Source organism: Plectropomus leopardus, chromosome 3 (assembly GCF_026936395.1).
Source record: "Plectropomus leopardus strain MGB_pleo_1.0 chromosome 3, ASM2693639v1, whole genome shotgun sequence".
NCBI classification, from domain to species: domain Eukaryota; kingdom Metazoa; phylum Chordata; class Actinopteri; order Perciformes; family Serranidae; genus Plectropomus; species Plectropomus leopardus.
The window spans coordinates 40,760,001-40,775,495 of record NC_142178.1 but is presented as its reverse complement, the minus strand read 5'-3'; the positions used below and the strand labels follow the sequence as shown (position 1 = coordinate 40,775,495).

Genomic DNA, 15,495 nt, shown 5'->3' with positions numbered 1-15,495 from the left:
TTTGTTAAGCTTATTGTCTTTAAAACTCAGCAAAAAGTTTGAAAGGAAAAAAAAACCCTCCAAATGTTTGTAGAGAAAAATAATCTTTTAAAAAATGGTTTTATAGACAGTCACATTTTTTTAAATTACTAACAAGTTTTTAAGAAAAAGTAAAATGCCAAACATTTTATAAATCACTAAAAATGTCTAAAAGAAAAATATCGCCAAACATTTTCAAAGAGATAAAATGTTTTCAAAGAAATAAAATGTTTTCAAAGAAATAAAATGTTTTCAAAGAAATTAAATGACCAAAAAATTATAAAATTGCCAATATAATTTAAAAATCACCATTTTTTAAGAAAAAGTCACCAAAAAATAAAACAGAAAGAACTTCAAAAGAAAACAAAATCACTAAATAAAAACTAATCATAAAAAAATCACCCCAAATATTTTTACTGGAAAAAAAAATTGCCAAACATTTTTAAACCACCAATTTTTTTAAAGAAAATCACCAAATAATGAATGAAAAGAAAAATCCCCCAAAAAAATCATATTTTTGAAAACATTTTTAAAAAAGCCAAAAAATGCACAAAAAAAGAAAATGAAATTTGCCAAAAACGTTAAAAACCGCGCAGCCTCAGTAACACCTGTGTGTTTAAACTGACTCCAGATCAGCAGGAGGAGCTGAGGAGCAGCTGCAGCCTTCAGAGGCGCCGAGGAAGAGTGTGTGTGTGTGTGTGTGTGTGTGTGTGTGTGTGTGTGTGTGTGTGTGTGTTTGTGTGTGTGTGTGTGTGTGTGTGTGTGGTGCTGATGCTGTAGAGATGGAGCAGAGGAGGAGGAGGAGGAGCATCCTGCTCGGCTCCGGACAGAAAACAACATTCAGGTAAGAAAACAAACAAACAAACATCACAAACTTATCGATCAGCTGATCGAAGCGATTATCGAACAGGAAACCGAAGCGACGAGAGGCGCTCGGTGTGCGTGCATGTGTGCGTGTGTGTGTGTGTGTGTGTGTGTGTGTGCGTGTGAGGCCACAGGCAGGATGTCGGATCAGTAGAATCTCATCAGGAGATAATCGATCAGATTTATTGTGTTTTATTGGGAGTCGAAGCGCCGCTGAGGCTGACAACGTTAGAATAACGTTAGAACAACGTTGTAATAACGTTAGAAAGGCCCGACGGTGAATGGAGGGAGGATGAGGCGTTCAGGTGCTGGTTGGAGGGTGGGACTGAACTGAGCCGCTCCTCATCATAAAGACAGGAAGGTTCCCACAGCGTCCGCTCCGTATTTTCAAAATAAAACCAATACAATAAAATAACAATAAAAGGCTTAAAAATAAAGTATATCTAAAAAGATCAAGGTGGTATGTAGATTACAAAAAAGCCTGATGAATTTAAAGAAAAAGAAAGCTGCAAATAACATTTGAAAATCACTCAAAAAATTTCAAGAAAAATATAATTCCCAAAAGAAAACAACCTTACAAAAATGTTGAAATAAAAACAAATCAACCCAAATTTTGTGCTATGCTATAAAATTATGCTATGTATTTTCAAAATAAAATAAATACTCTATATAAAAGACAATCAAATGAATGAAACACTTAAAAATAAAGTATATTAAAAAAGCAACGTGGTATGAAAACAGAGAGGTGGGAGAATGTGTTGAAATCCCCTGAAAATAAATATGATAAATGGCATTAATACAAAAGATTGAAGTAATTATGAAAAAATAAGAAATAAAAATTAAATTAAAAAATAGACTAGTTAAAAAAGTGTGGTGTTGGTTATTTTTACTCTGTATGTTTATTTAAAAATCTCTTAAAATACATACAGTACGATAGAATCCAACAAACTGTAAAATCATATATATGTATATAAATATCTCTAAATCTTAAAATTTAGTATAAAAACATGGTGTTGTTTTTTTAGAGGATGTGTGTTTTCGATTGTCCATTACCCTGAAAATAAATTGATTTATATTATTTTATTATTTATATTATAATTATTTAAAAGTAAAGAAAATCACCAAACTATTTTCCTTTAAAATCCTCAAAAATTTAAAAGTGAAAAAGAAAAACCAAAATGCTGAAATTTTTTCCTTAAAAAATGCCCAAAATCTCTAAAGAAAAAATTACAAATAAAAATTGGCTAAAATGTTTTCTTAAAAAATTGCCAAAACTTTTTAAAGAAAAATTGCCAAAACATTGTCAGATAAAATTATCAAACATTTCAAAGAAAAAAAGCCACAGACTAAAGGACTAAAAATGCCAAAATGTTTTCCTTAAAAATCACAAAATGTTTGAAGATGATTTTTAATCACCAAAATTTAAAAAAAAAATAAATCATGCCATCTATCTTCTTTACAAAATTGCCTATTTTACGTTTTTTTTGTTTTTAAATCATAGAAACAGACATTGCTGAAACGTTTTATTTAAAAATTGCCGTACGTTTTCAGCTGGTCTCGGTGGTCTTGGAGGACGGGACGTCCCTGCTGAAATGTGGACTGTCAGTCCATCAGCTCTGAGACGTCGGCGTCTTTCGGATCTGGTTGAACCGACTTTACTGACGCTGGTTTTCCAAAGTGTCCCTGAACTCATCGAATAATGTCCTGCAGACAGGCATCAGTGCAGCGGCAGGGGTCAAAGGTCACGGTTTACCTGCCCACATTTCTTCGGATTCTCTGGATCTTCGGACGGTTTTCTGGATTGTAGACGGTGAAATCCTCAATATTTTGCAGTTGTGTGTTGAGAAATGTTGTTGTTGGACAGTTTGTCCTCACAGTTTCACAGAGTGTCCGTCCCTGCGTGTGAGCAGCAGGACACGTTTTGTGTGTGTAGTGTTTCGTGTTAAAGTTGTCAGATTTGGGGTTTCGTGACGTCTTTAATTTCTGCAGATTTTGAGCAGCTGAAGCTTCTCCTGAAACGATACTTTTATTTTTTAGGAGCTGAATTCTCCACTGAAGAAAAATGTTTCATGTAAAAAAAAAAAAAAAAAATCTGTTTTTTTCGGGATTCGCTGCTCGTGGAGACGCGAGCACAAAAATGTCAGCGTGTAATTCTGTCAGCGGTGTTTGGTTTGTCCGCTCCGGGCTCCTGTAGAAACGTGGCGATCTCTGTGTGTCTACACTGAGAGGTAAAAAAATACAACCATCTTTATTTTCAGCTAAGAAAAAAAGACTGTCATTATATTCACTTTAAATCCTTCACACTGCAGCTTTCATTGTGTTTCTTCAAAATGCAAAACGTGACATTTTACTTTTGCAAATGAACATTTTTAATGTAAAACTTTGCAAAAAAACAAAAATGAGACCAAAAAAACAAAATAGTCTTTTTCAGATTTAGCTGAACCTTGAAAAACATTAAACTAAAGGCATTTTTAATATAATAATGAAAATAAATAAATAAAATGCAAATAATGCTAATCTTTAAAACAAAATAATCCTTTGTTGATGTTCATAAGGAAAATTAAAGTGTTTCGAGGACAGAAATAGACAAAGTAATCATGAATAAATACTTCAAATGCTCCTGTATAGTTTCAGTTTTTATACATGTATATGTTCTTATTTTATATATCATATTCATGTATTTGCTCTTCTTTATTAAAAGGCAGAGGTACACAGTGTTGTGATTAGTAGCACCAAAGTCAGGTATGCCTGTATTATTAATATTGACTGTATGAATATAGAAATGTGATAAAGTATATTTTGTACATTTGTGTACAATAATTTACAAAACAAAGTTATAAAAAAGGATGATGAATAATGACAATAAATAATTAAAAGATAAGTGAAATATACAGGAATATGTGGTGAAATGATGCATAAAATAGATGAATTGGTGAAAGTCATTTTGGGTGTCAGCAGGTCAGAAGAATTCAGACTCTGAGCTGAAAACACTTTTTATGTGCTGTGGAGCTGCTGTAGTTTTATTTTGAAAGCGCCGGCCGGATGCGGTGGTTGTGCGGGGTGATGCGGGTTTGACGCGGGTGGATGCGGAGCTGCAGTGCGGACAAACAGGCTGGAGCCGGAGACCCGGACCCCCACACACCGCCTCTGACTGCCGGCCCGGCGCTGCCTCTCCCGGCCTCTGGATCCGGTCTGTCCCGGTCTGAGCCCCAGAGCCGGTCCAGCAGGAGGATCAGTCCGCATCCTCCGTCCTCCGTCGTCGTCCTCCTCCTCCTCCTCCTCCTCCTCCTCCTCTGCAGCAGCGGAGAGCCGGAGGAGGACCCGGACCCGGACAGACTCTGAGGGTCCTGCAGCGGGATACCGGTCCTGTCCGCTCCGGTACCTGGACCGTGGATGGTGGTTTAGTGCTGCAGGAGCGTGAGGCCCGGAGCCCGGCCCCCCCTCAGAGGAACGGTGGGTTTTCTGGACCAGGACGTTTTGTGCCGAAATAAACTCCCAGATGAAGATTCCCAAAAGGCGGAAAAGGAGCGGACGGTGCGCCAGGTAGGCCTGATCCGGCCCGGGTCCGGCCCGGGTCTGGTCCGGGTCTGGTCCGGACCTCACAGATTAGTTGGGTGTGTGAGTGAGTCCCGCAGTGATGCGTGAACTGGTTTTTTATTGATCCGGATCAGACCAGTTTGATAAGAACATGGTCAGATCCGGTTTTGTGTCTCTGTTCTGGTCTTTGACTCATAACCCGGGTCAGTCCGGGCCAGATTTATTGATCAGTAGGATGCGATGGTGCGCATGCGCACAGCGCCCCCATGACTGTGCACTGCAGAGAGGAGAGACTCAGTCCGGGAGGGGTGGGGGGGCAGAGATAGACCTGGACCAGAGCGGAAGTGTGTCACTGAAACATTCATTCAGTTTATTCATTTTTACAAAAATAAATTCAGAGCAAAACAAAAATGATACAAAGAAACAAAAATGATTCAAAGAAACAAAAATGATTCAAAGAAACAAAGTTTGAATTCGCAGATTTACAGTCTGATGTACGGAACAACTTTTGTGCCAAATTCAGTAAATAAATAAATAAATAATTATCTGATGATCTGATATCAACAAATAAACAAAAACAAACCCCATTGCTTTCATTATCTTTTAGAAAATTAAGAAAAATGCTTTCAAATAAAAACAAATCACAAAGTTAGAACTTTTGATTAAAGCAAAACGTTTTTGGGCATTTATATTTTTAGCAGAGACAATTATTATACACAAAGATTAAATATGCAGATTCACAGTTTTATATACGGAACAACTTTTGTGCCGAAATCCAATAAATAAATAAATAAATAATTTGATCTGATAACAAAACAAACCAACAACAAAACCCCTGATTGATTTCATTATCATTTAGAAAATAAAGAAAAACACATTTAGATTAAAACATTTATCAAAAAGTGAAAACCATTAAATATTGAAAATAAATCCTCAAAAAAATGTTTGTTTTTTAACATATTTAAAAAAAACCCAGATATTCACAAACTGAAAACAACCAGATAAAGAAAAGATAGAAAAAAAGTCAAATAATCAGAAATACATAAAGTTGTATAATATTTTGTTCTGAGATTTTGTTAAATTGATGTATTTTTAATTGTTAACAAGCACAAATTCATACAGTGTTACAAGCTTTGCACCAAAACCATGAAAAAAACAATCACTGAAATCCTTAAAAATGAAACTTAAAGTTTAATATTTATTTCTGACATAAATGTTTATCTTGTGGTCTGTAGATTTTGTTATTTGTTGTCACATTTACTATTTTTAACAACCAATGTATTTTTAATAAATCTATTTTTTTGCTGCAGCGGAGCAAAAGTGAAAACATCGTTACATTTCATCACATAACAATTATAAAGTTCTTTCTGACATTTTTGTCAGCACTTAATTTCGGACAGAAATTGTGTTTATATGATGATCTTTTATCTCAATGTTTGTTTAAACGCTGCAGCTTTTAAAGTGAAAAGTTCAACCATTAATTGAATCAATTCATTTATGATACATTTTACATTTTATACATTTTTTGCTGAACAAAGGTTAAATATGCAGATTTACAGTTTGAGGCTTCTGTCTTTGCTAAAATCTGCAAAAAACACTGCAAATTTAATCATTAATAAAAGTAAAATATTTATGATAAATCCAATATTATTGTTGCCTTAGCAGAACATCAATAATAATATGATGTAAGAAATATGAAATACGCAGACAAACTTTGATGTACGGAAGAACTTTTGTTAGATTATTTATTATAAGATTAAGATTTATTTTTATTGTAATGTCATGAGTATTCACACACACAATACAAAGAAACGAGAAGCCGCCTCTCAGCGGCTCGTTTCATAATCATAATAATAATAATAATTAAAATAACTTTATTTGTACAGAAAAAAGTGCCGTTAAAAAGGCAGCAATAAATCCACTAAAAACAACACCAATACAATAAATACAAACAATATCAAATCCCATTAATATTAAATTAATATTCATTAATTATTAATTAACGTCGTCCCAACAATATCAGATTACATTCTAACGTTGTTGTAATGTGGCACATTATATTATAATTTTGTACGGATATCTTAAATCTTAAATTCACAAAAAGTGATGAAGTTATTCAGATTCAAATCTTTAAGAAGCTCCTGAGACGTGAGCTTTATTTCGGCGTGCAGCTCGCGGTCTTCCTGTTTCCTGCTGGGTCAAATGTCAAATGTCAAATGTGAAATGTGAAATGTGAAATGTGAGACTCGTGCTGTTTCTGAGCTGCTGATAACTAACATCAAACTGCTGTGTGGTTCTTCTTCTTCTCTCCGTTATTCCGTCTGACGGCAGATTCACCAAAACACGTCCAGTCGGACCTCCAGTTTGACTTCTGTCGGTTTGAACCGGTTTTGGCTCCGTTAGCAGACGGGAGAACAAACCGCTGTTACGGTTTGTAACGCCGTCCTGTTTGGTCGCGCAGCACCACTGGTGGTGTCACTTTCATCAACATGGAGATTAAATTCAGGCCCGCTTTAATTTTCTCTCGCGGCGCCGTTTTAATGACTCGTGCAAAAGTTTAACCAAAATAAATTCCAGCGTGACTTTTTTTTTTGTTGCAAGAGCACCTTTGCCGCGTCCTGGGCTCAGCTCCGCCCAGCATGGCTGTGATTGGTTTAAAGAAATACAGAGAAGTCAGAGCGTTTCTGCAGCGCTGAACACCGCGGCGCTCGCTCTGACTCCGGGAGCAAACGTTACTCCTGCAGGAGCACCGACGCTGCTGTGTTTTGGTGAATTTGTCCTCAAGTGGAAAAAAAGGTCAATGAATGAAAACAGTTGAGCTCGGAGGATATTTGCTGAAGCTGTTGTTCTTTAATCTGCTGGCCTCCATGCTCCGCCCCCCTGTGATGTCACCGTCTGACCCTGTGTGTGCAGGTCGGACCTCCTCCTCCTCCTCCTCCTCCTCTCCTGGTTAACTGTGCCCTCTGTTTGGCTTGTAGGCTAACACAGGAACAGGAAGGGTTTTGTCCCGCTCAGGATTTGTTGTAAGCCGTCAGGTTTTCCGGGAGCTCAGAACTATGGTGAGCTCTGACTGACTTCCTCAGATCAAAACTGGAATGATGCAAACTGGCTTCTGGCAGAGCACCCCCCCCCACCCCCTCCCTCCCAGTAACAGCAACTGGTAGATCAGTAGGCACAGAAGAAGAAGAAGACAAAGAAGAAGAAGAAGGAGAGCAGCTGGAGGTGTGAAGGCAGAGACAGAATCTGTCAGGATGTTTCACTCTGATCTGCTGCTGAGACGCTGCTGGACCGCCCAGTTTATACTCCGTACGCCCAGTTTATACTCCGTACGCCCAGTTTATACTCCGTACCCTCAGTTTATACTCCGTACGCCCAGTTTATACTCCGTACGCCCAGTTTATACTCCGTACGCCCAGTTTATACTCCGTACGCCCAGTTTATACTCCGTACGCCCAGTTTATACTCCGTACGCCCAGTTTATACTCCGTACCCTCAGTTTATACTCCGTACGCCCAGTTTATACTCCGTACGCCCAGTTCATACTCCGTACGCCCAGTTCATACTCCGTACGCCCAGTTTATACTCCGTACGCCCAGATTATACTCCGTACCCTCAGTTTATACTCCGTACGCTCAGTTTATACTCCGTACCCTCAGTTTATACTCCGTACGCTCAGTTTATACTCCGTACGCCCAGTTTATACTCCGTACCCTCAGTTTATACTCCGTACCCTCAGTTTATACTCCGTACACTCAGTTTATACTCCGTACACTCAGTTTATACTCCGTACACTCAGTTTATACTCCGTACACTCAGTTTATACTCTGTACCCTCAGTTTATACTCCATACGCTCAGTTTATACTCCATACGCCCAGTTTATACTCCGTACGCTCAGTTTATACTCCGTACGCCCAGTTTATACTCCGTACGCCCAGTTTATACTCCGTACGCTCAGTTTATACTCCGTATGCCCCGAATGTCCACTCACTCTCATTCGCTGAATGTCCCTTCCGCTCTCATACTCCGTCAGTGTCTCCTGATGTCCACTCCACTCTCATTTTCCGCTGGTGTCTCCACTGATGTCTCCGCTGGTGTCCGCTCACTCTTATTCTCCGCCGGTGTGTGTGTATATATATATATGTGTGTGTGTATTTATGTGTATATATGACGGTGTGATCTAAGCAGCCAACTACCAGGTTTATACGTCCAAAGAATTCCTATAAAATTTAGCTGCATGGTAACCATGGTAACCAGAGCAAGCCCCTAACAGACACAGGCCTTTATTAGTGAGAATGTGGAGCCACGCCCGGCTGATAAAAGGGACCTCTAACTGGGACGAGGCTTTTATTTGAGGTTTTCGGGTGTATATCGGTATATAACTGGTGTGGTGTGCGTCGTGAGTGGCCGGTTGTCGCAGCGTACTCAGACAGACTGCGCGGTCCGGCCGTCTGCAGCAGGTTTCACTACATCTCCAGTGTTACAGAGCGTCCCAGCTGCCGGTCAGCTGATGATGGTGGTTCTGCTGCTGTGGTGTAACACAGCTGTATCACTGCAGGTGCAGAGAAGCCCCCCCCTCCCTCCCTTCCCTCCCAGTCCGTCCAGTCCTCTGTCAGAGCTGGTCTGGCTGGAAACCCAGCGGACACTCTCCATGATATCTGCAGTCCGCCTGAGCTCTGCATGCACCGATGACGGCCCGTGGCATTGCATGCACAACAGCATGCTTTGGGGACTGACATGCATCACTGTGAACTTTCCCCACGAATCCACCGAAAAACCGACGACCATTCATGCTGCATCAGAGCCGAGGCGGGTCAGCTCGGGTCGGCCGGCCGCGGACGAGCGGGCGGGCGCTTACAGGTGAACGTAGGCGAGACGGCGGCTGTGAGAGGGACGATCAGGGACAATCATGGATGACCAGGGACGATCAGGGACAACACGTCCTCCTCTGCTGATCCTCGTTCAGTGTGACGGAGCAGAGATTGTCAGCTCCTCCAGTGCAACACTTAAATCAGTTTGCAAAAAAAACAAAAAAAGGTCAAATCAGAAAGACAAATCACCTTTTCTTCAAGTTTACGCCAACCGCTGTGGGCTCAGATTCCCCAGCGGTCGTCTTGTCAGGCAGAGCTCGCTCTCAGGCCGTTTCCTCTGATCGCAGAGAAGAAGCTCGGCCTCTGCTGCTGTTACTCAAATACCGTGTAACGTTACTGCAAATGAGTCACAGCAGCCCCAGACATGTTCCCAGGATTTTAGGACATTTCTCAGATTATAGGATGTTTCCTGGATTTTAGGACATTTCTTATTTTTTTAGGATGTTTATAGGATTTTAGGGCATTCTTTGTATTTTAGGACATTTCTAGGATGTGAGGACATATCCAGGATTTTACAGTGTCTGTAGGATTTTGGGGCGTTTCTCAGATTTTAGGACGTTTCTAGTATTTCAGGGCGTATTTAAAAATACTCCAAGAAATGACATAACTATAATCAAAAATACCGATGTTTGCACTGGAGGACGGTTTCTGCTGCAGAGTTTAGAGGGTTAAAGGAATAAGTGAACACTTAGTGAAATCCTCTTCCTCTCTTCCCGTCTGAGAATCGGAGTTTCGGACTGACGCGACTCTCGAGTCTCTACGTTAATTATGAAACTATGAAAGAGAAGAGGAGAGTTTCCCGCCGTGTCAAACTGTTCCTTTAACTGTAAAGTCACAAACCGTTATAAAAACCTGATGAGGTTTGTTGCAGTAGTTTTGTCAGAGCAGTCTGTGGTGTTTCTGCAGTATTTATTTCTGTGGTATTTCTGTGGTATTTCTGCGGTAGTTCTGTGGTATTTCTGCAGTATTTCTGCTGTAGTTTTTGTGGTAGTTCTGTGGTGTTTCTGCGATGTTTGTGCAGTATTTCTGCAGTAGTTCTTTGGTATTTCTGCAGTAGTTCTGTGGTATTTCTGCAGTATTTCTGCGGTAGTTCTGCAGTATTTCTGTAGTATTTCTGCTGAGTTTCTGCAGTAGTTCTGCGGTAGTTCTGCAGTATTTCTGTGGTAGTTCTGTGGTAGTTCTGCAGTAGTTCTGCAGTATTTCTGAGGTGTTTCTACAGTATTTCTGCGGTAGTTCTGCAGTAGTTCTGTGGTAGTTCTGCAGTAGTTCTGCAGTATTTCTGCGGTAGTTCTGTGGTATTTCTGCAGTATTTCTGCAGTACTTCTGTGGTAGTTCTGTGGTATTTCTGCAGTACTTCTGCGGCGTTTCTGCAGTATTTCTAGGGTAGTTCTGCAGTAGTTCTGTGGTAGTTCTGCAGTAGTTCTGCAGTATTTCTGCTGAGTTTCTGCAGTAGTTCTGTGGTAGTTCTGCAGTATTTCTGTGGTAGTTCTGTGGTAGTTCTGCAGTAGTTCTGCAGTTTTTCTGCAGTGTTTCGGCAGTATTTCTGCGGTAGTTCTGCTTTAGTTCTGTGGTAGTTCTGCAGTATTTCTGTGGTGTTTCTGCAGTATTTCTGCTATAGTTCTGTGGTAGTTCTGCAGTATTTCTGTGGTGTTTCTGCAGTATTTCTGCTATAGTTCTGCGGTAGTTCTGCTTTAGTTCTGTGGTAGTTCTGCAGTATTTCTGTGGTGTTTCTGCAGTATTTCTGCTATAGTTCTGTGGTAGTTCTGTGGTATTTCTGCAGTACTTCTGCTGTGTTTCTGCTGTGTTTCTGCAGTATTTCTGTGGTAGTTCTGCAGTAGTTCTGCAGTATTTCTGTGGTAGTTCTGCAGTATTTCTGTGGTAGTTCTACAGTAGTTCTGCAGTGTTTTTGCAGTATTTCTGCTGTGTTTCTGCAGTAGTTCCAGGTTAGTTCTGCAGTAGTTCTGCAGTATTTCTGTGTTGTTTCTGCAGTATTTCTGTGGTAGTTCTGCAGTAGTTTTGTGGTGTTTCTGCAGTATTTCTGCAGTAGTTCTGGGTTAGTTCTGCAGTATTTCTGTGGTAGTTCTGCAGTATTTCTGCAGTGTTTCTGTGGTAGTTCTGTGTTGTTTCTGCAGTATTTCTGTGGTAGTTCTGCAGTAGTTTTGTGGTGTTTCTGCAGTATTTCTGCAGTATTTCTGTGGTGTTTCTGCAGTATTTCTGTGGTAGTTCTGCAGTAGTTTTGTGGTGTTTCTGCAGTATTTCTGCAGTATTTCTGTGGTGTTTCTGCAGTATTTCTGTGGTAGTTCTGCAGTAGTTTTGTGGTGTTTCTGCAGTATTTCTGCAGTATTTCTGCGGTGTTTCTGCAGTATTTCTGTGGTAGTTCTGTGGTATACGGTGTTGGTGTGAGGTGTTTTTGGTCGGTGCTCCTGATGCGGCCTGTAGTGACCTCAGATGGCGGGCGGAGTCGGCGGCCGTCGGGATGAAGGCAGAGTGTCCGGCTGCTTCCTCTGCACACATGATATTTGCTCCAGTTACTGCAAATACCATCACACCCCCAACCCCAACCCCCGCCCCCCCACCGGCCTGTAGCCTGATCCAGCTGAAGAATGGCTTCTAATGGCAGCAGCCATCTCTAATGCCTGTCCTTAAACTGTCCCAGCACGGGGCTGTGGTCTGACTGGGAGCCTCCCAGTATACCCACGCCGTGAGTTTAACGTACTGACTGCTCTGCCCCCCCTCTCCCCTCCTCCCCCACAGATAAATGGCTCTTTTAAGCTGGGAGCTGCTCGTGTTCTGTCTGGCTGGCAGATGCAGTGCCTAGTCCCCGGCCTCCAGGACAACGCCAACATGAACGGGACGTCCGAGCAGGCCGACATCCTGCCGCCAAACTGCATGGTCAAAGACCGATGGAAAGTGGTGAGTCAGGACCCCACCCTCCCACCCCACCAGCTCACTTTACATTAATGTGCCGTGGAGCTCTAAAAGCTTTGGATTTCACCCTTTCATTATGTCTTTCACAATTCAATTAATTAATTAATCTTTTACTGTATTTTTAGACATCTCATTTAATTATTTTGCTTACAGATGTCTTCCTCTTACTATTATTACTAATATCTAAATTATTGCATTGCTTTCTAGTTACATTTTTACATCTAAACAGTTTTGTGAATTTTTTTTTTTTTAAAAACATTTTTAGATGATAAATAATTTCTTTTACTATATATTTTTTAAAATTTTTAATATTATATTGCATTTATTTTATTTTAAAAAAGTGTGCTAGTAAGTATAGCAAGCTACACTGGTGACATGTCACATGACATTATGTTAGGAAGAAACATACTTATTTTAAGCCAAACCATTTAAAAAAAAAAAAGAAAATTTCTAAATCTAAATCTTTTTTTGCCTAAACTTAAGGAAGTAAACCTTAAAACAAAGATTTTTACTGACAGTGTATGTTTATTTAAAAAAAAAAGATATTTAATAAGCAGAAAATATTAATTTCCTGGTAAAACTGCAGTTTATTTTGAAAATACACAATGTATGTAACAAGCGTACATAGAAAAACCGTCCCTGAATGGATGATCAGGTGGAAAAGACAGAAAATAATCATGTGAATCACGTGTGAGCGGTCTTTAAAGGGCTAACACGTATAAATATACATGTATAAATATACACATATAATTGATGTAAAAGCCACGGCTGTCGTCCCTCCAGCTTCCTGTGGTTTCTGAAATAAAAAAGTTACGTAACGCAGCGCCTGTCTCAGCCAATCAGATCACAGCGTGGAGCCTGCAGGCTGTTTGCACTTCAGTGATCAATTTACTGTCTGAACCAGTGAACCGCCAGCGTTCACACACACACACACACACACACACACAGTCATGGATACATCTGAATGAGAGTGTGTATAAATAAATATATATAAATATATTTCATTTTTCGGCCTGTAGTTTAACGTCGTTTGGCTCAAAGACACTTCAGCAGGACTCAGCCGACGATCGTAAACCAGAACCAGAGAAATTACAACAGTGAAAACAGGAAGTGAAAATGAAGGACCGACAGAAATGAAAAGGGGAAGGAGGTGATGAAAAAAGAGAGGAAGTTTAAAAAAGGAGGAAGGACTAAAAAGAGGGAGAGATGGAAATAAGAAAACAAAAAGGGGTTGAAGTGGAGAAAGGAATGATTTTAATCCTTTAATTATTGTTTTAAATGGTTTGATTTTTGAGATTTCTGAGGCCCGAGGCATGATGTTTTCTGTCCGCCCGTCTCATTCTCGTGACGCGATAATTCAAGAAGGCTTTAACCCTTTGAAACCTGAGCAAAGAAGGCAGTGAAAAAAGAAATGGCCTTAAAATTAGCAAGAAATCAGTAAAAAGTACAAAAACATCAGCTGCAAATTAGAAAGAAAACCCCAAAAAACAAGGAAATTACACGTGAAAAAGTTATAATAAAATTATAATAATTTTGTATAATTCTAAATGGTGATAATAATAATAATAATAATAATGATGATAATGATAATAATAATAATATTTTCCCCTTCCTCTAGATTTTTCCCCCCCAAGCTGTGTATATTTTTCAAACATTAACTTGGACTCTACAATGAACTGAGTAGATTTTGGTGGTCAAAGGTCCCTGTGATCTTGCATCTTATTCTCATTAACGCGATTTCCCAAGAAGGCCTTAAGGGAGTTTCCATAAATTTGGCACAAACATCCACTTGAACTAAACAATGAACTGATTAGATTTCGGTGGTCAGAGGTCAAGATCAGTGTGAGTATCATCTGTCTTATTCTCATGAACGCAACGGTTAACTGATAACATCTGGTTGTCATAGGTCAAGGTCGCTCTGACCTTGCATTCATTTCATTCTTCTTAACATGTTATCTCAAGAACACCATAAAGGGAATTTCTTCAAATTTGGCACAAACGTGCACTTTGAATCAAGGATGAACTGATTCGATTCCATTGGTCAAAGGTCACTGTGACCTAACAACCATCTTGTGAACAAGATATTGTTAGAACATTTTTGGGGAGTTTTCTTATATTTGGCACAAACACCCACTTGGAGTCAATGATGATTAGATTTCAGTGGTCAAAAATCAAAGGTCAAGGTCAGCGTTGGCTCGCATCCATCTCATTCTTGTGAATGCGATATCTCAAGAACAACTTGAGAAATTTTACTCAAATTTTTGCACAAACGTGCATTTGGACTCAATGCCCAACTGATAAGATGTGCTGGTCAAAGGTCACTGTGACCTTACACTGTTCTCAAGAACACCCGAAAGGGATTTCTTCCAATTTGGCACAAACGTGCACTTTGAGTCGTGATGACTGGTGATGAGACTGTGCTGATACAGAGTCTGTCGTGGGTCCTTTGTCCCAGCTGAAGAAGATCGGTGGAGGTGGGTTCGGGGAGATCTACGAGGCCCTGGACCTGCTGACGCGGGAGAACGTGGCGCTGAAGGTGGAGTCGGCCCAGCAGCCCAAACAGGTGCTGAAGATGGAGGTGGCGGTGCTGAAGAAGCTGCAGGGTGAGGCACCTTTAATTTCTGTCTTTATTATATGTTGTATTATTATTACAGTAAAAAGCTGTATCGTCTGCGTTAAGAGGATTTTAATTTTCAGACACTGAGAACACAAACTTATCTGTTGTTACTGGCAGTTTTTCACATTTGGCCATACCTACATTTACACCGATGTTAGTCCCTGACAGGGTGCCAGGTGCCCCCCCAACTTTTTTCTATTTAAAGAAAAAAAATAAAATGATTGACACAGGGAATAGTTTTTGTCCTTTTATTATCCAGAAGGTGCCAGAGTGCATAAAACAGCATCAAAATAGAGCTTGTTGATCAAAAAAAGAGCCAGAGGAGGATCCCCCACACCCCCGACAGAGGACACAGCTGAGACACCGATGTCCTAAAATCACAGAATTGTCCTAAAGTTCTAGGAAAAGTCCTAATATCCAAGAAATGTCCCAAAATCCCAGAATCATCCTAAAATCCTAGAAATGTCCTAAAGTCTTGGGAATTTCCTAAAATTCTGGAAATGTCAGAAAATCCTAGAAACATCCTAAATTCCCAGAAATGTTCTAAAATCGTAGACACATGTATGTGTCTGCTGTGACGGGCCCCTGGCCTCCTGTCATTTTCTAAAGTGGCCCTGAAGCCCAGCCGGTTGAGTCTCCCTGCTGTACAGTGTTTTTGACTG

The 15,495-nt window shown here is 40.1% G+C and overlaps 1 protein-coding gene across 4 annotated transcripts in view; it reads left to right on the top strand.

Moving 5' to 3' along the window:
• The first annotated feature begins 578 nt into the window (after positions 1-578).
• Positions 579-15,495, top strand: part of ttbk1a (tau tubulin kinase 1a) — a 52,390-nt gene continuing 37,473 nt past the window's right edge. Inside the window, exons 1-5 of one of the 4 annotated variants that reach the window (XM_088075142.1) lie at positions 579-862; positions 2,434-4,425; positions 7,398-7,478; positions 12,043-12,201; positions 14,672-14,819. In XM_088075142.1, coding sequence (XP_087931268.1) covers positions 7,476-7,478; positions 12,043-12,201; positions 14,672-14,819 — 310 coding nt within the window. In that variant the 5' untranslated portion in view covers positions 579-862; positions 2,434-4,425; positions 7,398-7,475. The remainder of the gene's footprint in view (positions 863-2,433; positions 4,426-7,397; positions 7,479-12,042; positions 12,202-14,671; positions 14,820-15,495) is intronic. The other 3 variants (XM_088075143.1, XM_088075144.1, XM_088075145.1) reach the window with 3 other exon arrangements.